At 46.3% G+C, this 25,503-nt stretch overlaps 1 protein-coding gene across 5 annotated transcripts in view; it reads right to left on the bottom strand.

Moving 5' to 3' along the window:
* Positions 1-988: 988 nt before the first annotated feature.
* LOC119456602 (proclotting enzyme-like) overlaps positions 989-25,503 on the bottom strand; it is a 34,763-nt gene continuing 10,248 nt past the window's right edge. For 4 of the 5 annotated variants that reach the window (XM_049668741.1, XM_049668738.1, XM_037718431.2 and 1 more), the window contains 2 exons: positions 23,963-24,037; positions 23,105-23,204 (listed from right to left, as the gene is read on the bottom strand). In XM_049668741.1, the coding sequence (XP_049524698.1) occupies positions 23,991-24,037 (47 nt within the window). In that variant the 3' untranslated portion in view covers positions 23,105-23,204; positions 23,963-23,990. Of the gene's footprint in view, positions 1,196-11,908; positions 12,049-17,480; positions 17,747-23,104; positions 23,205-23,962; positions 24,038-25,503 lie in introns of those variants that run through there. The other variant, XM_049668742.1, reaches the window with a different exon arrangement.

Below are 25,503 nucleotides of genomic sequence, written 5' to 3'. Positions count from 1 at the left end.
TTTCTTTTCGGACTTGTACATGCCGGAGGTGCGGTTGCAGTCCTACCTTTAAATATATTAAAGTAAGAAAAGTTCCTCAAACAACATGCTCTTGAGATATTTGAAGCTTTTATCATCTAGGCACATGGAACAGCAAGTTTTTCACTGTTGTCAAAGGAAAGAAGCTTATCTATCATGCGGATTAACTTTTTGTTCATGTGTCTGTGCGTGCTTCGCAGGTGTGTTTGTGTGCCGCTCCAGGAAATAAGTCTGTTTGTTTCTTAGTCAATGCTCGGTCTCTTGGGTTGCTTTCTGCCTTGTGTCACGGGGTTAAATTAAGTTTAATGTTTATTTGACGAACTTGTTAACATCGCACGCTTATGCGTTTGTGAGGCAAGTATTCCTTTTTTTTGACTTAGGGAAAGCTTCCTTAACAGTTTCTCTAACCAGGTCACAAATTCTTTTTATCTTTCACCAGGGAAGATACAATCAGCTTTTTGTTTACTTGAGAACTATCAAAGCGTATCAATCATGTATTTAGTCGATTTATATACATTGCATAAATTTTCCCATGGCACTTGATTTTACTTCCTCTCGGAAAGTTCAAGGGGAACAGAGATGAGCTCTTTTCGAATGAAGCCGCTCTGGTAAACGTGCATCATCGGATCAGCAAGAACATTGCATTTCAATGAAATCTAGCAAGCACATTATTATTTAATCTTGCTGCCGTGTGATGTCTAACGTCCATAGTCTACATGGCTATTGGCAATTGATATCTACTGTACTACTGCTATCCAAGGTTGATTAGGTTTTTTTGCCTTGCATGCCTTAGCATTTAAAAAGCGCATGTATTATACCAAGATCACATTTCTGCATCCCTTGATACATCCACGCTGTTGTGCTAGCACAAGTCTGCATTGACTTCTTTGTGTATCCATTCACTGCGATTTTGTGTGTGGTGCCAAGAGAAGATCTTAACATGCTCTAATGAAATATAGAATTTGGGATGTCGACAATGAAGTGAGTTTATTTTTATGGTATAGGCTGGTGGTCATTGATTTACTGCATGTTCATAAATATAGTCGAGGAAGTGTGATATCCGAGTGTAGATCCCAGGGACTCCTGGCTCTCCGCATTTTATGCCCCAGGAAATGACGCCGATTAGGGTCCACTGCTTTGACCTTGACTGCACCATCAGCGGGCCGCCAGAGTCGCCCTGCAAGCGAAGGTGTTGAGATTACAAAGAGCAGACACTTGCACTGACACATCAATCAATCATTACTGTAGTCATGAACGTGGTCAGGCTAGCACAGTCATAGTAAGGTCACTCAAGTTCAAAAGGTAATTGTGTACTTGAGCAAAGGCAGACGTGCAACTGAAACTCAGTTATCGTATCGGTATGGACTGGAGGGTCAACGCGATTGAGCGCCAAGTGGTATAGAAAGACGCATTCATGAGAGTTAGTAGACGATTTACTAAATATATTTGTTAGCTCATTTTTCTGCTAGTCAACTACAGGGTGACGTGTACAACGACTAGATAATGCTAACTGCGAGGAGAGACCAACTTTAATGAAAACAGAGAGAAATTTAATTTGCTTGTACGGGCTATAGCGTTCTTGGCCTCAACGTAATAAGGAAACTGATGTGCTGCAGGTAACAGGTTATGACCCTGTAATCGCGGCTGTTAAGGCAATATTTTCTTTTTTATCAAGTTTCCATAATTTATGCAATTATTTCCTTTCAAACAAGCCCTCAAGGTCAAACTATCAAGTCCTTTTTCCTTCCGTGCAGAGACTACGTTACCCACGCGTTCGCCTTGGTTCGCCTGGTTTGAGACCCATGAAGAGGAGCTCACCAGCTGGGACTTGTGCAAACAAAAGCTCGCTGATTTGTTTGGCAAGCCTGTTGGCTGCCGGCGCGCCGCGTAGCAAGACCGTGCTTTCGGAGTTCAGACTTCCACGGAGTCCTATGTAACTTATATTCAGGACGTGCTTGTGCTTTGTCGCAAGGTTGACGAGAAGATGCCGGAAGCGGGAAAGGTCGGACACATCCTCAAAGGCATAGCGGACGACGCGTTCAGTTTCCTTGTTTTGAAGAATCCTTCGACAGTGCAGGACATCATTGCTGAATGCCGCCGCTTCGAAGAAGCCAAAAGCCGTTGTATTACTCACAACTTTTCTCACCTTCCTAATACGGCTGCAACATCTACCTGCGAGGACCTCCGTCTCCCACCCGCGCCGGATGCATCCGACAATATTGTGCGCATCGTCCACCGGGAGATTGGAGCTGCATCTCCAGTTCCTTCCCAGATTCGCGCGCCAGACGATTCCCAAGCAACAATATCTCTTATTCAGACCGTTGTACGGCAAGAGTTGGCCAATGTCGGACTCCACTCACTTAGCCAAGTCCTCAGACCCGACTACCGTTCACCCGGCGTACTCGCTCTACCACGAAGTTCGTACGCTCGTCCTCCTTATCGAAACCCGGAGGAATGGCGCACCTCTGATGACAGGCCTATGTGCTTCTGCTGTGGACGCGTCGGACATATTTCTTGCCACTGTCGTAGTTCTTGGAACTCGAAGCCTTGGCCGAGCTATCGAAGTACCCGGCGCCCGCCTGGCAGTCCCCGCACGCCGACACACATTGAAGAAGACAACGCGCCAACACCTCTGCCCGCACGACCAAACCGTTCCCCTTCGCCATGCCCACGTCTTTCAAACTCGCCTCTGCCTCGTCGCTCTCCGTCGCCTTCTTACTCCCGCCGCTCCTCGGAAAACTAACGGGTGCAGCTCCGAGAGGTGAGCCTGCCATGACAACCCGACCCGAAATCCCCTCTGCCTACATTGCCTGGCCATCAAAACCTCATCAACGTGGACGTGGACGGTATACCTGTAACAGCACTTATTGACACAGAAGCACACATATCGGTTATGAACTCGAACCTCCGTACGCGCCTAAAAGAAAGGACTTCCTAACCCCTGCTCCGCTCGCCGTTGTCCACGTAGCCGACGGTGGAACTCCAGCTGTCACTGGGATGTGCGCCGCCCGTGTCACTTTAGTCGCACACCACACGTCTGTTTTGTTTTATGTCTTGGAGCAGTGCCCACACGAAATCATCTTACGCCTTGATTTTCTGTCAGCACATTCGGCCATTATTGACTGCTCTGCGTGTGTTGTTCTACTCGCCCTATCATATGCCGTTGACCCTCCTGATCCTACGTCCAGTCGACTATGTTCCACCGATTACGTTCGCCTACCTCGCCAAGCCGTGACCTATATTGCCACTTCACCCGATCCACCTGTCGCCGACGGTGATTGCGTCCTGTTACCCAAAGCCACCATCCTCCTGTCACAGGACGCCGCATTTCCCCACACGGTTGTACGCATAAAAGACAATGCCACCTGTCTTCCTGTAGTGAATTTTGGCCTCTGTTCTCAAGTGCTACCTCGGGGCATATCTCTCGCAACCTTGGCCCCGGCGTCCGATTACCATATTTCTGCTTTATCTGGTGATACTGCGCCGTATACCCCTGCTGGTTCGTGCCCTACAACCCAAGATTTAGAACTTCTCGCGACAATGATCACTCCTGACCTTCCGGCCCACCATGCGGACGCACTTCGATGCCTTCTCGCCTCGTACCGGGACATTTTCGATCTCGCTCACCGGCCACTGAGTCAAACGTCTGTTGTGAAACATCGAATACACACCGGCGACGCTAGCCCGATACACCGACGGCCCTACCGCGTCTCCCCTACTGTGCGCCAAGTCATACAGAAGGAAGCCGACAAGATGCTTGCCCGAGTTATCATTGAGCTTTCTAGCAGCCTTTAGGCTTCTCCGGTCGTGCTCGTGCGAAAGAAAGATGACAGCTGGCACTTCTGCGTCGACTATCGTCATCTCAACAAAGTAACAAAAAAAAAAGACGTGTATCCCCTGCCGCGGATAGATGACGCCCTCGATTGTTCACATGGTGCAAAATATTTTTCATCGATAGGCCTTCGCTCCGGGTACTGGCAGATTGCAGTTGACGACACTGACCGTGAAAAGACCGCGTTTATTATACCTGATGGCCTCTATCAGTTTAAAGTGATGCCATTCTGGTTATGTGAAGCCCCGGTTACATTTGAACGTATGATGGACGCTCTCCTTCACTGGTTTTAAGTGATCAATCTGCCTGTGCTACCTCGATGACGTTATTGTCTTTTCACCAACTTTTGGCACGCACCTTGAGCGTCTTTCGACAATTATTTCTGTTTTCCGCAAGGCTGGGCTTCAGCTTAATTCATGAAAATGCCACTTCATCCGCCAGCAACTAACTGTGCTCGGACACCACGTCGATTCTTCCGACGTCCGCCCCGATCCAGAGAAAGTTCGCACCGTCAAGAATTTACCCGTGCCGACTTGTGCCACCGATGTTCGAAGCTTTGTGGGCCTCTGCTCATACTTCCGCCGGTTCGTACGCAATTTCACTAACGTTGCACGTCCTCTCACAGAACTTCTCAAGAAAGACGCGGTTTTTGTCTGGGGCCCGTAACAAGCTACTGCGTTCGCTGAGCTTATCGTACGGCTAACTTCACCAAAAGTTCTAGCCCATTTTGACGTGACCGTTCCAACGGAATTTTGAACCGATGCCAGCGGTCATGGAATCGGCGCTGTTTTGGCTCAGCGCCCGCAAGGTTCCGACCGTGTTATTGCGTACACTAGCCGTTTTCTGTCCCAAGTTTCCATTACTGAACGCGAATGCCTTGCCCTCGTTTGGGCAATGGGTAAATTTCGCCCCTACTTGTACGGCCCGCGTTCACAGTTATTACAGACCATAATGCCTTATGCTGGCTTTCATCCCTAAAGGATCCTACTGGTCGTCTCGGACGGTGGGCTCTACGACTCGAAGAATACTCCTACACAGTTGTGCATAAGAGCGGCCGATTGCATGAAAATGCTGATTCCTTGTCGCGCCATCCAGTAGACCCACCAGAGCTTCCCGACAGTTGCGAGTATACCTGCGTGCTGTCGCTTACGGCGTTTCAGAATATCGGAAATGAACAACATCGTGACCCCTACTTGCGAGACGTCATTCATCGGCTGACTTCTGAAACACCTTCCCCTTCTCTGCATACGTTTTTGCTGCAGGATGGCGTATTGTACCGCTACAACATGCACCCTGACGGTCCTGAACTGCTCTTGATCATTCCTACACACATGCGTCAAACTGTGCTCACGCAACTACATGACACTGCTACCGCCGGTCACCTGTTAGACATCGCTTCTTTTGGCCCGGCATTTACCGTTTCGTCTGCCGTTACGTCGTTTCCTGTGAAAAATGCCAGCGCCGAAAGAAACCAGCAGTACTCCCAGCTGGCCGCCTTCAACCCCTTGACGTACCATCGGAGCCATTCTTAAGGGTTGGTCTTGACCTTCTTGGCCCTTTCCCGCTCTCTGTCATGGGAAATAAGTCGATAGCAGTCGCTACCGACTACACGACCCGGTACGCGATCACTCGGGCGCTTCCAACCAGCTGTGCAACCTACGTTGCCGACTTCCTGCTCGAAGACGTTATCCTTCACCACGGCGCTCCTCGACAGCTCCTCACAGACCGGCGCCGCTATTTCATATCGAAGGTTGTCCAGGACCTCGTGCACTCCTGCTCTACAAAACGCGAGTTGACAACGGCGTAGTACACTCAGACCAACGGCCTCACAGAGCGTCTTAACAGAACTATCATTGACATGCTTGCTATGTACGTTTCCGCCGACCATCATGACTGGGACGCCGCTTTGCCCTTCGTAACATTTGCCTATAATTCCTCCCGACATGACTCTGCGGATTTTTCCCCGTTTTATATCTTGTACGGAAGAAATCCTACGCTGCCATTTGACACATTGCTTCCCGCTGTTCTTGACTCGTCGTCAGAATACGCCCGTGAAGCGATCTTACGAGCTGTCGAGGCCCGCCAGATTGCACGCCTGCGCCTTACCGCTTCGCAGGAAAAGCAACGACGCTTCTATGATGCCCACCACAGTGATGCCTACTTCTACCCTGATGATATGGTCCTTTTTTGGGCACCGTCACGGCGAGTTGGCCTTTGCGAAAAGTTGATTTCGCCTTACTCCGACCCGTACCGGGTCTTGCGCCAAGTGACCGACATCACATATGAAATCACGCCCCTCGATTCCACCACGTCTCGATCTTCAACCGATGTCGTCCACGTCACACGCCTTAAGCGATACCACTCGGACGATCTAGCAAGCACCGGGACGGCGCCATCGCCGACGGAGGTCATGTTACCAAGCAATGCTCAAAGCAACGCTGAGGATAACACAGAAGACGACGACGCTCTCTGATGTCGCGCGGACTGGTTTTGCATCTTGTATGCCTTGTGTGCCAGTTGTAAATATTCTGTAACTATAATTTAAACCTCTGTTTCCCCGTAACAATATACTGACAATACCGTTGTGACTGTGCATTGTGATTTACAGACTGGTTGGTGCCTATTACATGTTGAATTATTTACACCCATATTGTAGGTGGTAGTTATTGCAAATTCATTCTCAATGCACGCGATTCTAGGACAATTCTAGCGTGGCATGAACAAGCCTTGTGCTTTCTTTACCACCGTGTCTATGTGAAAGTCAGTGACGTCTAGCGCAGAAATACTGACATACGCTGTTACTGTTGTTCTAATAGACATGCAGCACTCTCCTGAATTGACATTAACCTCGCCATTTTCCAAGGCATCTTTCAGAACTTTTACCGCACGTTTCTATAGGATGTTCATGGTCTCTGTTGCACACCGCTGAAACGATTCATTTCTTGAAAAAATAAAAAATGCATTTCACAGCAGGGAATTTAACACGTACATCTTCGATTAAATGAACATTTGTTAAACAATGTACAAACTTTATGTCTAATGCAAACATCATTCGGTGGATTGCTTCTGCAAAAAGACATTTTGCTGCATCACATCACTTTTGCTTCTTAACTACAATAATACGAAAGGTAAAAGAAAGAGCGACTTAGAGCGATGGAATTTACCACACTACTTTGAGAGACAGTAGCCCAAGCGCACGTAGAAAAAGGCGTGATAAAGGCGTGACAATGTTGTAGTACATCCGTGTGAAACGTGAATGCGCGCTCCCGTTTGCTAAGTTGCTACAGTTGCGGCGCCATTGAGGGGCCTCGCACGGTCCCTAATGCTTATTCCCCAGTTGGTTATTTTACATGTTAGTACACAATGCACAGCGCTTATCAGAAATACTGTCATGACGAGCAGCAAATGTCTGTCAACAAAGGGTGACTAGACGGATGAGCCGGCTGCGTGTGGTCAGAACACCACGCGTGGTGATAAAAAGTTGGCAAAAACAGCAGAGGTCCCCATAATCCACCGGTCAATCAAAACTGAAATAACAAGGCTGCAGACAAATGACAGGTCGAGGTCGAATTATACTTTACATCTTGAATCACTGAACCAATGAATGAGCATATAGCTTCGGCGGAAGGAGCGGTAAAGAGTTGCGCTCAAGAATATTGGACAAACATGTCCATGTGACATAGTGAAGGGAGGAAGAAAAACGTAGAGAGGGGAAGCCGTAAAGAATCGTCCATTTGTGAGCCCTCTGTTCAGCTACAATACGTGTTTTCGAGAAAGAATATGTTTACACCCACCGAAGAGCAACAGTAGGGCTTTTCCATCTCCACTTCCTGCTACTGCACATCCTGAAGAAGGTATTCATTATTCGGAGCCTAATTCTTTCCGCGAATTCTACCTATTAGCGCTGCTAGAATCAATGCCGCAGTTGCCAATCGCTTGTTCCGCAGCCTGCTTTCCCCCCACTTTTGCATTGAAGCCGCCTATGTCTACAGCATGCTGAGTTTGCACCTTTCTCACTTCAACATCTTCATAAAACTATTCATTTTCTGAAAGGAAAGATTGACATCCACCCGTGCTTATCACGAAGCTACAATGGAAACCCACACGGGTTTCTCAGAAACAAAGCTTCGTAGCTTCAACTACTAAGTTTTGTTCCTTAGAAACCCGTGTGGGTTTCCTTTGCAACTTCGCACTAAGTACGAGAGGATGTCAATGTTCGCTTTTGTGAACCTTTAACCTCCTTGCGGAATTCCACAGAACTGATTCGCCATATTCTATTTCTTCATCATCATGCCTTGAGGTTGGAGCGTAGGCTTGTACTACCTTTAATCTATACCTCCTATTCAGCTTTATTACGATGATTCGTAACCTCTCATTAGTGCTGTGGAATTCATAAATATTGGCCACTATGTGCTTATGAATTAGAAATTCTTCCCCGTATTCTTTCTTATCTGGGAGAACTCTGTAGGAGAAGACGTGGCCGTTAGTCAGCACTGTTTAAGCCTCACAAGTTCTAACCTCACTAAGGCCAATAATATTCCGGGCAATGCCTCATAATTCCTCTAAGAGGTCAGCTAAGCTAGCATCACTCGAGAGCGTTCGCGTGTCAAATATTGCCAAGTTCAGTTTCCAGTGGCGGCCTGTTCGGATCGAAAGATTCTTAGCGGACCCTATGCCGCGTCGCAGGTCTGACCACCGCCTTGATCAGGTGCTCCGCAGCCGTTGGGGACTGAGGGTCATGGTTTAATCGCAGGAGTCATGAGAGAGGTAGTAGCCGAGTACTGGGAGGCCAGTTCCTGTTCTGGTGAGGGAGTGGCTTTGTTGAAGCTTAGTGGGCATTTCTTAGTGGGCACCTGGACTAGTATAGCCCCACTGGCACTCGACAATTTTTTTGCGGCGTCAGGCGCCACTCTTTTATGTCAGGGAGTGGCGCCAGACATAAAAGTGGAGCTGGGCAGGCCATGTAATGTTTGGGGTAGATAAGCGGTGGACCACAAAAGTTACAGAATGGGAGCCAAGGCAAGGGAAGCGCAGTCGAGGACGGCAGAAAACTACGCGGTTTGATGAAATTACAAAATTTGCAGGCGCAAGTTAGAATCAGCTAGAGCAAGACGGGGATAATTGGAGATCCTTCGCCCTACAATGGACTTATGGATAGGCTGATTATGACGACGATGATGATGATGATGATGAATAGCAGCATGCATGGGGCTATAAAGCAAACTCACAACGGTTCCTCAAAAAGCTTCGAAGTGAACATTTTATTCACTTTGCATACAAACTCATTTGCGTATTGTACCTTGAGCAATGAAATCGTTCACAGCCCCAGCGAAGTGTGTGGCTGCGATGAGCGCTCTGCATCACTATGATTTGTACGACCGTCCACTAGAACAGCAAAGAAGGGTCCTGGCTTTTCTTTCTGACCTAAATGGACGTTGCAGGCATTGGAACTACTAGTCTGCAATTTAAATGCTACGATGCTTTGTGTCTGACTTTGGCGGTAACGTGTTTTCTCACGGCGGCTCTTTCTCAAATTTGGGACGTGCACCACGCTTTCTGGGAATGATGCATTGCACTGGTATGAACTGTTGCGTACATTTGGCCCTGATTGTGACCATCGTCTGCCTCGTGGCTTCACTTGCGAGATCAGGCATATGCCCATCAAACGAAACGCTGGGCAGTCTTTCTGAGGCATTTTATTCATGTTAATGTAACTTCGAAGCCACAGGTAAGGCATAATGTGCCCTACAGGTGGTTTTCATTTTATGACTATGAGGGAATGTTCGTGACGTGCGATGTTCAGGAGGACTTTAAGGTGGCATTCGCGTTTGCAGGCGCTACTTCTCGAGCAACGTCTTTTAGGGGCCAAGCTCCTTATAGCGGCACCCGTTCCGTCCCCGTCGTCGTAGTAGTAGTGTGTAACCAGTAGTGTGTAACCAGTCTGAGAAAAATGAGAAAAAAAATTCGGAAGTTATGTCCGTAGCGCGGAATCGAACCAGGGACCCCTCGCTTCCGAGCGCGCGGCATTAGCCCACTACGCCACGAAGCGGACATGGACACACGCACCACGATGGCAATAAATACCCAACATTAACGAAAGGCCGCGTTTCTAGCGCGTTTCTAACGCGTTTGTGCTAGCGCGTTACGGCCCGTATAAGAAGCTGGTGTAAGACGCTGTGGCCTCTCCGCCTTACCTTCAACGCGTTTCGAACGCGCTGCCCAAAGCGGTGGCAAGTCAAGTTCAAGTCGAGGAGCGTTTATGAATACAGGGGGTATACTCTCTCAGCAGTCATGTGATGGCGTCGGCAAACGCGGTGCACGTTCCGGCATGTGTAAATGGCTGCGTAAGACGCTGTGGCCGCTCCCCCTTACTAGAGAGTACTGCACGTTTCTAACGCGTTTGTGCTAGCGTCCCCGTAAGCGGGAGATCCGATGATTCCCTCCGGAGCTTCGCCCACTCATCATCATTCACCCCGTGGATATGCTGTGATTTTTTTAGGCTGCCGTTAAGTATTCACCGTGACATTTCCCGTAACCTACGGCACTGTCTTGCAACTTCTGCGGAATGTCTAATACGCGCGGCATGAAAAAATAAGCACTTGTTCGTTTTTCTCTCAATTAGCTGAAGCACGCCCAAGAAAGTTTCCTCGCCGTAACAATATGAACAGCCCCGCTGCGGGGATTTCGAGCACCGATGAAAATTTTAGATCCCAGATAGCAAGTCTACGATGATTCGATAAGAATATGATTGTCAGTTTGTGGCTTCTCGTGCCTCGAATTCCGTGTTAAAAGGGCGCATTTACATTTTATTAGACACTTAAAACTGGGTTCGCTATTCGTGGCACAAAATCTTTCCCCCTGTCTTTTATCATCATCATCATCATCATCATCAGCCTACATTTATGTCCACTGCAGGGCGAAGGCCTCTCCCTGCGATCTCCAATTACCCCAGTCTTGCGCTAGCTGATTCCAACTTGCACCAGCGAATTTCCTAACTTCATCACTGCACCTAGTTTTCTGCCGTCCTCGACTGCGCTTCCCTTCTCTTGGTATCCGTTCATAACTCTAATGGTTCACCGGTTATCCATCCTACGCATGACATGGCCTACCCAGCCCCACTTTTCCCGCTTAATGTCAGCTAGAATATCGGCTATCCCAGTTTGTTCTCTGATCCACACCGCTCTCTTCCTGTCTCTTAACGTTAGACCTAATATTTTTCGTTCAGCGCTCTTCGTGCGGTCCTTAACTTGTTCTCGAGCTTCTTTGTTAACCTACAAGTTTCTTCCCCATATGCCCCCATAGCCAACAAATAACGCGTCGTTGTTTCTTGGCTTCTGGTGACTGGCACTAATAAAGATCGGACCCCTCCGTTTCCTTTCTTCTATGTGTCTTTTAGTGCGACAACGCTTCTAAGTACAAAACTTTTTTTGCTACGTCCATCCATCATGCTTTCGTTTGCGCCGTCGTCATCGTTGTCTACCCTCTCACATTTCCACTATCAGCTTTATTCTCAAATAAAGACAAAGAAAAACTAAGCTTCGCTACTAAAACTAAAACCACCTTTAGGGCTTCAACTGGCAGCCCTGTGGCAGTGTGCAGCTAGATGCCAGACGCGCTAACCACTGAGCTATCGCGGAACACTCTGGCTTGGCAATTTGCAAGGTGTTTCGTGCACCACGCAGACTCTGAGTGGCGGCGTTTGGGCATGCATTATGGCAGGCACTCCTTGCAGAAAACTGTCGAGAACGAAGACAACGTTCTGTGCATTACGAGTACATGGTTTTGAGAAAATTGCGACATTATTTGAGGAGCATTCAAGCAAGATGGCGGCGTCCAAGGGCCTGATGGTGTTGCAGAAAATAAGTTCGGAGTTGGAAAATTTGTTGAAGTTTTCATTCTTGTAGTTACGTCCTGATGCCTGACGCAAAACAGCAAGCTATTGCATGGACAACACCAACTACTCCCACAAAATTGAAGGTCGTCTAAAAAATGTGGCAAACTTTACCAAGGGCTTTATCATACACAAATTGCTGTATCAAAGTTGTGCTCTATGCTCACCTGACAGGCATCCCCTTCCCTTCGCTTCGGTCCAGCGCAGAGAAACACCTCAGTGATTGGTTGCGCAAACCGGTCGTTACATTCGGTGTTGTTCCAGACGACGAGCTTCACCTCACGCAGAATGTCACTGTAAGGGCCACCTGCGGTAAGTGTACATTTTCAACGTCCTTGTCTATTGTCAATGATGAACAGTTTTGGGCACCTCACTGTCTTTCCAACTTATAACACTCTTATATTATTCGATATCTGTCTTGCCAGAACTCTGTAGTATGTAGCTAAGACAAATATATTCCCCAACAAACGCCAAAGCATTATTGTTGTAATTTATGTCATGTTTCACACTATTATAGAATCAACAAGCCATAACGACCACCATAGCGACTACTTATGGAATCAAAGCAGCTGCGAAGAATACAAAATTAATTAAAACACAAAACAATTTGGCACTCTTGGGGGCTATCTTTCTTATTAAATACATTAGAACTGTCAATTTGCCACGAAATAATTTCCGTAGTAGCTGACAAGGATAACTCGTGTTAAAGGAATAGTAATAGAAAAAAATATGTACTGTCAGAAATTAGGCAAAGAAGATTGCCCATGCCCTTCGTAAGCCATCTAGAAGCCGATAGTTCAAAACTCAGTAGAATGGTTGATGCTACAGCTACCGTTGTATTACTTAGAGTAGCACAGCTGTCAGGTCTCGGCTACTGAAATGTGATTGTCTGCTACAATACCGCACAAGAGGTCAATCACATCAGTGGAGTCGCCAAGAAAATATGCGACCTGTGCGATGCCGGAAATTTATGCGAGTGTAAGGGTAAGCTCACATTGTGTGTGTACGTGATGATGAATGTCTTTAGAAAGTTAAGAGGAAAAAGAAACAACTATCTCACTGTTTGGTTTACAGAATACAGTGACCAAAATGACTATAGCGCCAACGGTAGAACATTAGCATGGACAAGTATCAGAAGTTATTTATTACCAGAACTATAGAGGCAGAAAAAAAAAACTAGAACCCCACAAAAAAAGCCTGGCCGCGTCACGTGGCTGGGTCCTCTTAAAGCCCCTTCTTGCTTCTGGCCCCGTAATACCGATGAAGCATAGTTGGAACTTTATCGTCCTCTTCATTTTTAGTAGGGCTAAAAACAAGATTCTCCGCCCGAAGTGAATCTTGCCCGAAGCACTGGTTCGCCTGTCATCACGATACGACAAATACTTGGCCTGTGGTAAACATTGTAATAGCCCTGTGCACTGTCTCAAAATCTTCATTGTTTTGTGAATTTAACTCCCCAATACTGACACTACTACATATAACATCGCAAGCAGACCTTAACCTAAACAAAATCATTGACTACATTAAATGTAGCCGCGGCTGATGTCAGTCGCATCCAAATCCACACATCTGTTTGAGCCAAGCAAGAATCCTTAACACTTATCACTGTGGAAAAATGACGAAGCTTCTTGAAATAATCATACCGATAACCATAGGCAAGTGATAGACTGTCATCAGTGAACCTGTAATCGGCTCTACAGGAGCCACATTGTCGTCCTTCAAACAAAGGAGTCCTCATGACGTTCTGAACACACTTAGTAAAGGAGGACCAAAATACTGCCCCTTGAATGCCTTAAACAGTGGTGAAATGTGATGTGGGTAAATATGATACGTGAAAAGTCATCGTTCTCGACGTCGGCACAGAAGGCTTATTCAAGAAACTGGTGCGACACAAAGCTTTACATTTTTAATGGGCCCTGAAATGGCAGTCTTTGGCAAACACTGCTTTAAAATGTTACGAAGCCGTGGCTTTTCTTTAGCCCTTGTTCTGACTTCCTTCCCGCCTACCTTTTATTGTCCGGAAAATGAAGCACACATTGCTGCTGTATAGGACGAGAACACTTCGTTGAATATACGCTGCCGTTACGTTTTAGGTATAGCGGTTCACGTAAAGAATGGTTCCTAGGGAAAAAAAATGATTGCCGGAGGTTGTTTATATGAGCAAAACTGTCAGCAAGTACTCTCTAGTGAAAACGCATAGCCGTGCAGGTTCACTTGTTGGTATACCTCTGACTGCTGAAGAGGCCATCGCGAACATGAAATGGAGATTTGAAAAAGAAGGAAATGCGGCTGTAAATTAAATGAGTAGATTCTAGATACTTACGGGCCGGAACCACGATTTGATTGAGGCATTCCGTAATGTGGGGCTCCAGATTAATTTTGACCACCTAGATATCTTTATAACGTGCATTCAAAACATGGTACACGAGCGTTTCTGCATTATGCTCCCATCAAAATGCGGTCGCCGAGGCCGGTGTCAAACCCACGGCCCCGAGTTCAGCAGCGCAAAGCCATAGCACTGGCGAAGAGGCTGGAATGAAACGCTCACTTGCAGCCAATAATTAGTTAGTGACATGCTCTCACGTAAGGCACTTGTTGATATGCGAGTAAGTTTGCATAGAAGCCAAAAAAAAGTACAGGGCTATTTCATTTCTGCACCAAATTACGTGTCAGCAGAAGCTAAGGCTGGTGAGTACTATAAAGATACAATGAAACAGTGAGAACAAGTTGTGTAAGTAGCCCCTGGTTGGCGATGGCCTCAGTCTGCGCAGTTACCGCTGCAACAACGCGCCCTTCTCAACACACTGCCCGTGATCTGAGGGGATGAACGACCATATGGCGATGCCAACACAAGAAAAATTGGTTTATTAAATGCCAGTAGAGCAGTGTTTATTAATGCGAGTAGCATTCTTTCTCTACTTCAGCCGTTCTGAGCCTATCTATCTATCTATCTATCTATCTATCTATCTATCTATCTATCTATCTATCTATCTATCTGTCTATCTATCTATCTATCTATCTATCTATCTATCTATCTATCTATCTATCTATCTATCTATCTATCTATCTATCTATCTATCTGTCTATCTATCTATCTATCTATCTATCTATCTATCTATCTATCTATCTATCTATCCTACGCCAACCCAATGGTCCAGGTTGTCTACCTGCTTGGGCCACTATGTTGTGATGCGTCGTGGTCGTTCCATTGTCATCATTCTCGCTTCGTGATATCTTATCTCCTCATGCCGCCGTTGTCAAGCCTTCTATTCCGATCCAGTGGCCCATGTCGTCAATAGCTTGGACCTCTAGGCATGGGCTCGTGGTCGCGAGGCCTTCGTGGTCGTTTCATCACCACCATTCCAGCTTTGTCATCGACACTCGTCTTGCCGTCGTCGTCACCACATCCTCGTGATACAGTCGTCATGCATTCGTTGTCCCACCGCCATAGTGATGTCGTAGTGGTCGTTCAATCAAAGTCATTTCAGCTTCGTGATTTTACTCTCGTCATGCTGCCGTCACTCCTACTTATAAAAAATAATAATAATAATAAGTTTATTTGCCATCATACATATTAGATGGGAGGACGGAGGGAAAAAAGCTGCTCACATGCAGCTTGACCAGCCCACTTCGAACCAATGGTCCAATTGTCTAATAGCTTGGGCCACTAGGTATGTGTACGGGGTCGTGGTGCTGTCGTGGTCGTTGCGTCGTCGACATTCTAGCTTCGTCATGCGACTCTCGTCATGCCGTCGTCGTCACATCACAGTCGTCCCACAGGTTTCGTGAAACAGTCATCGTCACGCCATTTTCATTATAGATTCGTCGTCATTCGATTGTCTTCATGCCGTTGTCATGCCATCATCATTACTGCATCGTCATCATGCATTCGTCGCCATACCGTCGTCATGCCGTTTTGGTCGGGCTATCTCGTCCGTCATTCCCGCTTCTTCATCCTGTTGTCGTCATATCGCCGTCATCATCATAAAGTCGTCGTCATCTCATTGTCTTCATGTCGTCGTTATACCATCACCATAATTGAAATAGCGACACGTCATTGTCGTCGTACCATTGTACTCATACGCCTTTTTGCCATTCGATTGATGTCATTCCTTCTTCGTCATTCCATGGTCCTTGCTGAACGATATATTGCAGCACAAAGGCACAATTTACACAGAAGTTACACAGACGCAAGTGTCTTCTGTGTAATAGTGCATTTGCGCTACAACGTGTCGTTCAGCAAACATCAACTTGCCCAACACCAAGTCCTTCTGCATGGTCGTCATGCCTCCATGCTGATAGGCCACCTTGACAAGCAAGTGCCATTGCAAAGTGGGACAATATCGGAGTATGTGGCATATAGCCGAAGCAACGAAAGTCTCATAATTACCACTAGACATGTTAAATAAATGTGGCTTCAGGAATATAATGTCACACTACATTGCTCTATTGCTGTTCGCATTACCATCAACAGTCATCGTGAGACGAGTTCTGCCGTAATTTTTTATAATAATGTTCAGTTTGTCGGTGCCGCCGTGCAGTGCTGGTGACCCCTTCAACCGCGGGGAGCATGTTGTGGCTTGTATTGAACGCGATTGTACACCAAAAAAAAGTGCCTGTGGTGCACGTGGTTGTAGTGTACGTTCTATCCAATTTTAAGGAAGCACCAGTACGACGGATGTGCGTTTCTGACCGCGTTTATTTCCCGTCATTGCCATCTAATAAAATTAAGTGTTTCGACCCGTCCGTGCTTACGTGTACGTCAAATAATTTTTCAATCGATTAAAAGCGCGGGCTGCCAAAGAAGGAGAGCGTGTGCCTGCATGTGCTGCTTGAAGCCACGCCAATCCAAGTCAATGACATGGCGAGCCTTCGACATCCTTGGATATCGAGAACCAATCTCGGAAGACCGCGAAGACAACGCTAGAATATTGCTGCAGAGCGAATATGAAAGTAATAGACGTCTAAAACATCCAGTTTTTGTGAAAGGGAATACGGAGAAAACTGGCTAATAATTTTGCCTGATGCGGGCAGGTTGGGCGGTACCTCGTCGGGCCATGGCGTAGTTTCCGTACTACTATGATGCAGAAAGTTTGCTGCACAGTTAACCACAAACCAATTCGGCGATAAGGCACTACAGGCTCTGTGGATAAAACAACAAACGAAAGGAGTCTCGATAAAGAGTTCAGCTTTTATACCCACGGTGACGCTGAACTGAGCTAGTTCAAGAGCACGTGCTGTTGATCATAAATCGCCGCTACAGGAACGAAACAGAAATTGCGCTAGTAGTGCGCAGATATTAGAGGCCTTGGTACGGCGCATCGAGGTACTGTGGCGCCATCTATCATGCACTCGGTGAATGATGGCTGTTGTCTCCAAAATTCCAATGCACCGCTCTCGAAATAAACATTTTTTTTTCGGCGGGTTGCGGTGTGCAGATTTGTGTTCTGATATATGTGCACATTTCTGTTCTGCGCGATTACACTTCTGTCACCAAGAGACTTCAGACAAGAATGCACGGACCAACGCAAACACCCATGAGGACATGCTATCTCAAGTAATGCTTTGCTCGATTACAGATCTCAGAGTCAAATAAGACACGCAAGAGAATCGCGAGTCTGTGGAAGCACTAAGTAATAAAACATGCGGTCGGGAGTAAAATTAGAAGAATAATATCGCATGTGGTCCTCCTTATCTGCACACACACGTTCTCTTGTCTTTTCCAGAAGCCATGCTCACCAAAAGTCTGCGTTCCCCAGCCGGTGGCAATGGCGGTTTTTCCAAAGTAGTCTTCGTCGCTACGCTCAGGTAGGCAGACAGGCCGAATGTACTCGTTGAACTTGACGGTATGCTTGAGCCGTAGTACTGCAATGTCGTTCATGAACGTGTCCTTTTGGAAGTCGCGGTGCTCTCGAATGCGGGACACCTCAAAGTCTTTCACGTTCACCGATAGTTCCTGGATGTTGTGGGCACCTAGTCTGATAGTTATGTTGGCGGCTTTCAGCCTGCAAGGAAAGACAATGTATGCATCAATAATATGTGCTTCTAACTAGCAATTTTACGAAAAGCATAGACGCGGAAAGAATGCATTGCACAAAATTTAACATGTCTACCGGTGAACGGCAGAGCGCTTACAATAACTAGTCCTTTCACTTTATTTTTCAAAGAGCTTGCCGTGCGGTGTAGATAAGTATTCAAATATAACTTGAATATTCTTGACATTTAGCATTTGCATTAGTTTCTTAGCCACTACTGGAATGATTCCACTGGCGACTATGCCACTTGAGCGAGGTGTTTTCTGAAGTAATTCGGCTCGCGCAATAATCATGTCACAATGCGCACGAAATATGATAGCAAACCTGACAACCACTAGATGTTGGTAAAAGCGCCTCAACAGCAGGCATTGTCGACAAGATTACGTTGCCAGCAATGCTGTAGCAGCCATCTCTTAATAGATTTGATTTTACGCTACAGTTGAAACTATGAAAATACATGCTGCAAGTAAATGAATCATCAATGTTTTCTTGCACAAGCTTCCTAATCGGAATTATTCGGAACACTACTTGCAATGCCCTAAATATGACTGCAGTCTTTCGTGGCCGTATAAAAGCACACTTTGACCCGCGCACAAGGACACACACAGCCTCACATAATTTTGATGCGGCTGTTTTGAGTTTTAGAAAGGTGACGACAGGGGCCTAAAGTTGACAAGATATGGTAATACTACGCGTAGACTGAATGTTATGACATGTACAGAGAATACAGAACAAGGCAAGTGAAACTGCGAACATGTTTTTTTCCTTTTAAGGAAAAATTAGGCGACGGTGCAGAAAGCGAAATTGTGGTATTGTATAATACCAGACAGAACCGTGTGAACACGTTAGGCTTGAGAATTGTGCCAGATCCCGCTTCAAGACAATCGAGGGTGCGCTTGCTTAGTTACCGATAAAGAATCGCGTACTGTTTTCGACTGTTCATACCGCAACATGTAGACACTTTGTTTTGCAATAGTCTATCAATCTAACGTGTTCAGAAACACGTTCTTACTCTAAAACCAGCGCTTAAACTCAAGGGGGAGGAGGAGAGAAAGGGGGGCGGGTGTACCCGGTACCCCCTCAATCGTTTAGAGGGGCCTAGGCCCCCTCGGCAGAGCTGTAGCACTGCGGTACCTGTTCGACAAGCGATGGTGCTGATTTTATTACGAGAAGTGCCTTGTACGGGCAATTCTAGCTCAAATTGTTCGATTAATGATTGAAGTGCGATTCACCGCCGCATCCAGCGATTCAACGCTTCACTGATATATATATATACTTGTCCCCGCCCTATGAGGGTCCTTTCTTCACTGAAGGGCGGCTTAAGTCCTGTCTGGAGCAGTTCGTAAGACCAGATGCAAGCTAATCCTGATTGTGGACATAACTTAATTCGCAAAGGCGGCCGGCCAATAGCAAACATGTGGTTTGCTCTATTTGAAAATTTCAACTCCAGTTGAAATTAACAACATTATGGCGTGCCTCGTAATCACATCGTCGTTTGGGCACGCCAAACCGCAGAATTCAACGTAAGGGCGTTTCACCGTTAATGGACCTTCGGGCACCCGCTGTTCGTGTCAGAGATTGTCGTGGGTGAGGACGCGACGGCTGTGGCGTGCGCCAGCTTCCTGCTGCCTTTTCAATACAGGCCCCGAGTAAAAAGACAGCGACAGCTTGGCCTTAACATTGCTTGAGTGCTTCAGTTACTTAAACGGCGTCGGTGAATGTATCGAGCCAATTCAATCCGTTCACAGCAACGGGAATGTTGGGAGAATTTGCGGCCACCCTCCGAGCATTTCGTCGAAGGAAAGAAATGAGTGTGCGTGTAGTTCTTTGTTGCTTTTTATTTTTCATGCTAACTCATTTGACATTCCCCCCTGCCCCTTCCCACTTCAATGCCGACCAATGAACATGAAAAAAAAATGTCACCTCGTAATGCCTTGTACTTGCCACGTGGGAATGCGAATGTTCGAATATACGAATATAACGCTCAGTTCTCTGCTCATGGCTGACTACTACAGCAATCCGTGTTTTTGTCGATTGCACGTGTGATTCAGCATTCGGAAAACATAACACAATACCCCGTACTAGACTCCTGGTACCTCTTCATACTTATACATCTATGGTTTTCAAAGGCGTTATGAAATCACCAGTTCAAGAGTGCATCCTGTGCTTTAGTCGCTCTTGCTCATCGAATGACGCTCGCAAAGGGCAAGTGACGTCTTCACAGCGAGAACATGTCGTGAGCTACTACACTTAAAGTATCATAAGCGTCTCCTTCTTTGTGTGTCTGCCGAAGACATTTTCAACATTCCCTTGCCACTCGAAACAACGTTACAGACTGCGCGTCGTTATTTTCCCGCTTTTGTTAGCTTCTACTTTTCGCTCCCAAAGCCTATTGCGCTCTTTCCGCATGCGTGTTCCATTCAAGGTCGGTCAGCGCCGGATAATGTGTTTACATTCTTCCAGAGGCAAACGAATGAGTGGAAGCCAGTTTCGGACACACCGGCAACTGAATACGCAATCCCTCCCCGGATTTTTTTTTTCGGACTGCATGAACACAAACGTCACAAAGTGGCGTCAGGCTGGCTAGACATCCGGATATGGATCGTATCACGGGACGACTTCTTTTCATGCCAGGCACGCAACGAACGCCATGTTAAGCAATAGGTTCCATTACTCTAACCACAACGTGGCTCTACCGTTTCCATGCTGCCGCAGGCTAGAATGATAAACGACCGATGTGGCCAGTTTGAGTGCATTATAGACCAGAATAGTGTGGATAACGTGAATAGAAAAGGAACGTGTGTTTTCCAACAGCGCAGATGCAAGCGTTATTAATGCATCGAGTGCCAAACCATTACCACGTGGGAGGAAAGTTTCAATGCTCTCTTCTATCACAGCTTGTACAATTCGAGCAGTGACATTTACCACGTGCTGAATCATTACCATGAAAGAATGGCGAATGTTATGCGAGCTTCTGTTGTGATGACACGCTCACAGTAGGCTTCTGCCATTGTATACTCGTACAGCATTAACACTGCAACGCTAAATGAATCTTCTGCCTTCTCAGAGGACAGCGCTAATAGTTATTGCTTTGCGAAATGTCAATTACGAAACCGCAAAACTTTATCCTCGTGGCGCTAAAGGAGGAGTCTCTGTGTTCCCTAATGTCTGTGCTTCAGTTTGTATTTGTTTTCTAGACATAAACCACGTTTCCTTCGTTCGACGTCTGCGTTAACATTTCGCTACATGGAATTTGCTATGATTCAGCACGACTCCGCTAAGAGCGGTGATTGCGGCTTGTTATTAATTTTGAGCTTAAGTATAGCTTTTACATGCCTTGCAGTAACAAGTGGATCAGTAAAGAGCTTGGACTCCACGAGTAATATATATTCGAATATTACGGCACTCGCGCCTACGACATTATATTTCTCTAAGGAGCACACCGGAAGTCGGCCTCAGGCAACCGGAAGTTGAGGTGTCTCCGAAGCCGTGAGAATAATAAAAACCAATCTAAAAGGAGGTAATCGTTCAAGTTAAGAGCTGTATGGGATAGATATGATGTAGGAGCATAAGTTTAATTAAGGAAAGGGCCTAGTGCACGTTAAAGAACCCCAGGTGGTCAAAATTATTCCGCAGCCCTCCACTACGGCGTGCGTCATACTCAGAACTGGTTTTGGCTCGTAGAACCCCAGAAAGAACACGTACTTATGGAAAGGACCAATTAACCTCCAGGTCTTTCTCATCATTATGATCATTAACTATCATCCTCAGCAATGGCTCGAGCGTCGTCGTCTTCTTCCACAGCTGGCTGGTGGAACACCCTCTTGCCACTGCTCACGCGTTCGTCGTAATGGGGAGGCCATGTTTACGGGGGTATGAGCCATTGCTTAAGGGGGTATGAGCCATACATTGTGTGTCCTAACGCGCGCTCCGCCGGAACGTTAGGACACGTCGTCAGTTGCTCCTCTGGGTGTGGTAGGAGAATGACGTGCGTTAACCTAAGGTCTAGGGGCTAGTGCCATTAACGACACTTAAAGGTAACATTACAGTCTCCTAAAGTATTTTATTAGGTTTTATGCAGCTCAGGAATCCCATATTCTATACAACGTGTATGGTTATCTGTATAGCAAAGCTCACCGCACGGAAAACATTTTTTGACATTACCAATATTTGTAGGCTGAAAACAGTAGCACGGCGAGGTTCTGAACTGAAAAGTAACTGTCATTACTATACACGTATTTCGCGTCAACAAACAAGCGTAAAGGAAGTTTTGTCAGAAGCAAAAGGACAAAGTTTAGACAAATGTTGAACTGGCCTTCATTCTCATGTTAGCTTAACCGCCACGCTAATGACGAACACTTATACTTTAGAACTAGTAGCCACAATATAAACCTTCGCGCATAGTCTACGCCCTTTCACACAAGTGCATGTTGACGCGCCTTGACTTCTTTGCAAAGTCCGTGGTAGTCCTCACCAGGAAAAGGCATCGGGGCTGACGCGAACAAAGAGAGAGAAAGAAACGGAAAGAAAGACAGGGAGTTTAGCCAGTGTAAGTACCGGCTGGCTACCCAGTGCAGGGGAAAGGGGTAAAGGGAATAAAAGATGATAGAAAAAACAAGCAAAAATGAAGTAAGGAAAATCCGCACAATAACGCGACCCTACGCGCTACAACATTCAAAGTCAGTCGCACAATTCACAAGCCCTTAAGAACTTCAGCAGAGCCCTTAGGGCCTTGAGTGCCGCAACCGGTCTTGACCAGTGTCCTAATTTTTTTCCACTGTCAAGGGGCGCACTGTCAAGGGGCGATCGTCCAGTTTTTCAAGCGCAGTCGCGAGCCCTTTTTTTGCACATTGTAGCGGGGACAGTCACAGAGGAGGTGCTGTATGTTAAACAAACTTAACAGATTATAATAGACTGCGCGAAAAATAAATTAAGTCTACACTAATAAACAAACTTCCCCCAATCTTTTTCCTCAGGACCTTTTAATAAAGTTCTTGTCAACTGTCAACTGTCCAGGCTCTCTGCAACCATCACTGTCCGGTGGCCGATGAACCTTCGCCCCGACGGGGGCGCATGCCACAAAAACGCGCGATTGCCGCACTGGCCCGAAGCAGCTGCCCCGCTGATCCTTCTCGGCGTTGACTTATGACGTGTTTGCCACGCTTGTTAAGATATGCGCTGACCACCATGTGACCATTTTGTCATGACCATCAATGAGGCATCGTCACGTGGCGGCTGCTGCTGACTGACCTTTCCGATCAGATATGAGTGGCAAGTCGGCGATCCCGACAACGTTTAGAACTGTAGCTTCCTACTATGTTCCTGCAACTTACCCGTCTGTGCAGTGGGCAGCCGTGATGACGTATCTGTTGCTGATGAGGGCTCCACCGCAGTAGAGCTCGCCTGTGTCTCTTCTCAGAAGGGCAGCCTACGGCAATGTATATAGCAAAACAGAGCTTCCTTCGTGAGACAGTCAATTTAAAATGCTATAGTTGAAAGGTTCTACAAAGTCTAGGCCGCTTAACTCCCTTTCTTAGAAACTCTCACGAATGGTCACACGAATAAAAAGCACACTTTACAAGCCGCTATGGCGCAGTGCCGATGCTATTGTACTCGTGAGCATGAAGTCACGGATTCGATTTCCAACAGCGGGGTGCGAAAGCGCAATGCGAAAGTGCGCAGCGCAATGCGAAAGCGCTCGTCTGCTGCGCCTTGGGAGTATTTTAAGGAGCCACAGGGGGTCAGAAATATTCAACAATCTCTACACTATTTCAAATAGGGCACTTGTTTCTTCGTGGCAATTAACACTGTTATTCTCTCAATAAATGAAGTAATGAATGAATGAATCAATCAATCAATAGAGAGTTGCCGCTGCTGAACTCATGTATCTTCCTTTGCTCATAAGTTGCGAGTCACGAGGCGTTTTATTCCGAATGAAACTTTAATGATATATTTTGCACTCGCTCTTTATCCACTGGGAGGGCTGCTGAATTGCACCCTTTCAACTTTGGATCGTCCCAGTAACTATGGCTAACTTGACGCAATGTGTAACACTGCACAGCTGTTGTACCGAAGTCGCGAAATGAAGTGATAAATAGCACGCATTTCAAATGTTTCAAGTCCTATCGCATTCCCAACGTGCTGGGCCTTCTTCAAGCGAATCCCTCATTTCTTCGTCGCACTTACCATCCACGCCCATTTGTTGGGACTGGCTTCATTCCCACCGAACGATTCTCTTGTGAAGTACAGGAATTCCGCAGGCTGAAATTGACAAAGGAAATTACTGTTAGAATATTGGGCAAAATGTAACTTTTCTTCGCTTAATAAACAAAAAGAAAATGTCACTCCGACGCGAACATAACTGTGTATCTGCGTGCTCCTAAGACGTTGATCGGATCAATACCTGAATATGAGCTTAAAATGAAGTGTCTGTTTCGAAATCAGAAAGTTTACTAGTGCCGCCACGAATGCTTTCGTTGTGTTTTACATCATAAAGACGCGCCTTGCTTACGTGGGACGTGTTCCTGCAGAAGTGGTATGTGCCTTTTTTTATTCTTTCGCCCCCTTGCGCTTCCTGACCATTCTATTTCGTTCAAAGAACGCTTTCGTTCAAGAACGCTCCCTGCGGGTTTTTCTCGCTCTGAGTCATTCGGGAAAAAACCATTTGACAGCGTTTTCTCCTTCACGTTGTATGGTGTATTTCTGTGCGTGGTCTGCCACGCTGTCATTTTATTTTAGTGCAGTTCATCATATCGTCTAGCTTGTTTATTGGCTTAGTTCTTTCGGGATTGTACAATATGCATGTGACGTGACCACAATATATAAACAAAGCAATGAAAGTAAAAATGGCAACATCATGAATGGCAAAGAGAGAATTGCTCCTTTTCTAGTCCAGTTAAGTGAAACAAACAGCTCACGAACAAAGAACGCAACAGAAAAGGCCGAACTCTGTCCATGGGCACACCGGGGCCTTCTGTTAAAAGAATTTATGTACTACAGGTGCAAAGTAAGCAAGGTGCAAAAGTAGGAAGAGGGGTAGTACAAAGGCGACGAAACGTTTGGCGCAGGCACAAAGTTGAAGTTCGGTGCCAAGTTCAGGCATAAAAATGCGCTGACCACAACACAGGAATGTACACCTCACTCACATTAGTGCGTAAATTTTCAGGTTTTATATTCGTGTATGAGTACAGAAAGGCTACTAGTTCAGCATTCTCAGATTATTAGAAAACTGGTATTCTTACAAAACTCACCGTCATGAAATAGACGAGGGTGGAAATTATTTGACGCAGTTCACCAACTCTGTCACCCTCATTACTACGTTAACAAATTGGCAAGCTCTTGTTTGAGACAAGCGTTCAGTAGGAACATTTTTGTAAAATTGGTCAGTATAGATATTTCTGTTCCACGAGGCCCCAATAGACAAGAACAAGCGTGCTCGCACCGCAGTAGACACAACGTGGCCAACGAGAACTACTGTAAGCGCAAAATTCACTAAGGCAATGCGCTCAGTGTGTAACGTTACCGAGGACATGCAAAATGTATACTATATGACCACTGCCATACTTATTTGAGAGGCAATATCTGACTGTCACTCTATGTCCGCAGTGCGATTCCACCTTGGAACTGCGGTTCCTATTGGTATTCTTAAGATGTGCAGGTCTTTCTTAGACTTTGTGATTAACTTGAGCGTGTTGGTGTGGCGTCCGTCATAGCATGCGTCGTTTTCT

The sequence above is a fragment of the Dermacentor silvarum genome, chromosome 6 (assembly GCF_013339745.2).
Source record: "Dermacentor silvarum isolate Dsil-2018 chromosome 6, BIME_Dsil_1.4, whole genome shotgun sequence".
NCBI lineage: Eukaryota > Metazoa > Arthropoda > Arachnida > Ixodida > Ixodidae > Dermacentor > Dermacentor silvarum.
The sequence above is the reverse complement of the archived record's forward strand: the minus strand, read 5'-3'. Positions and strand labels throughout refer to the sequence as shown.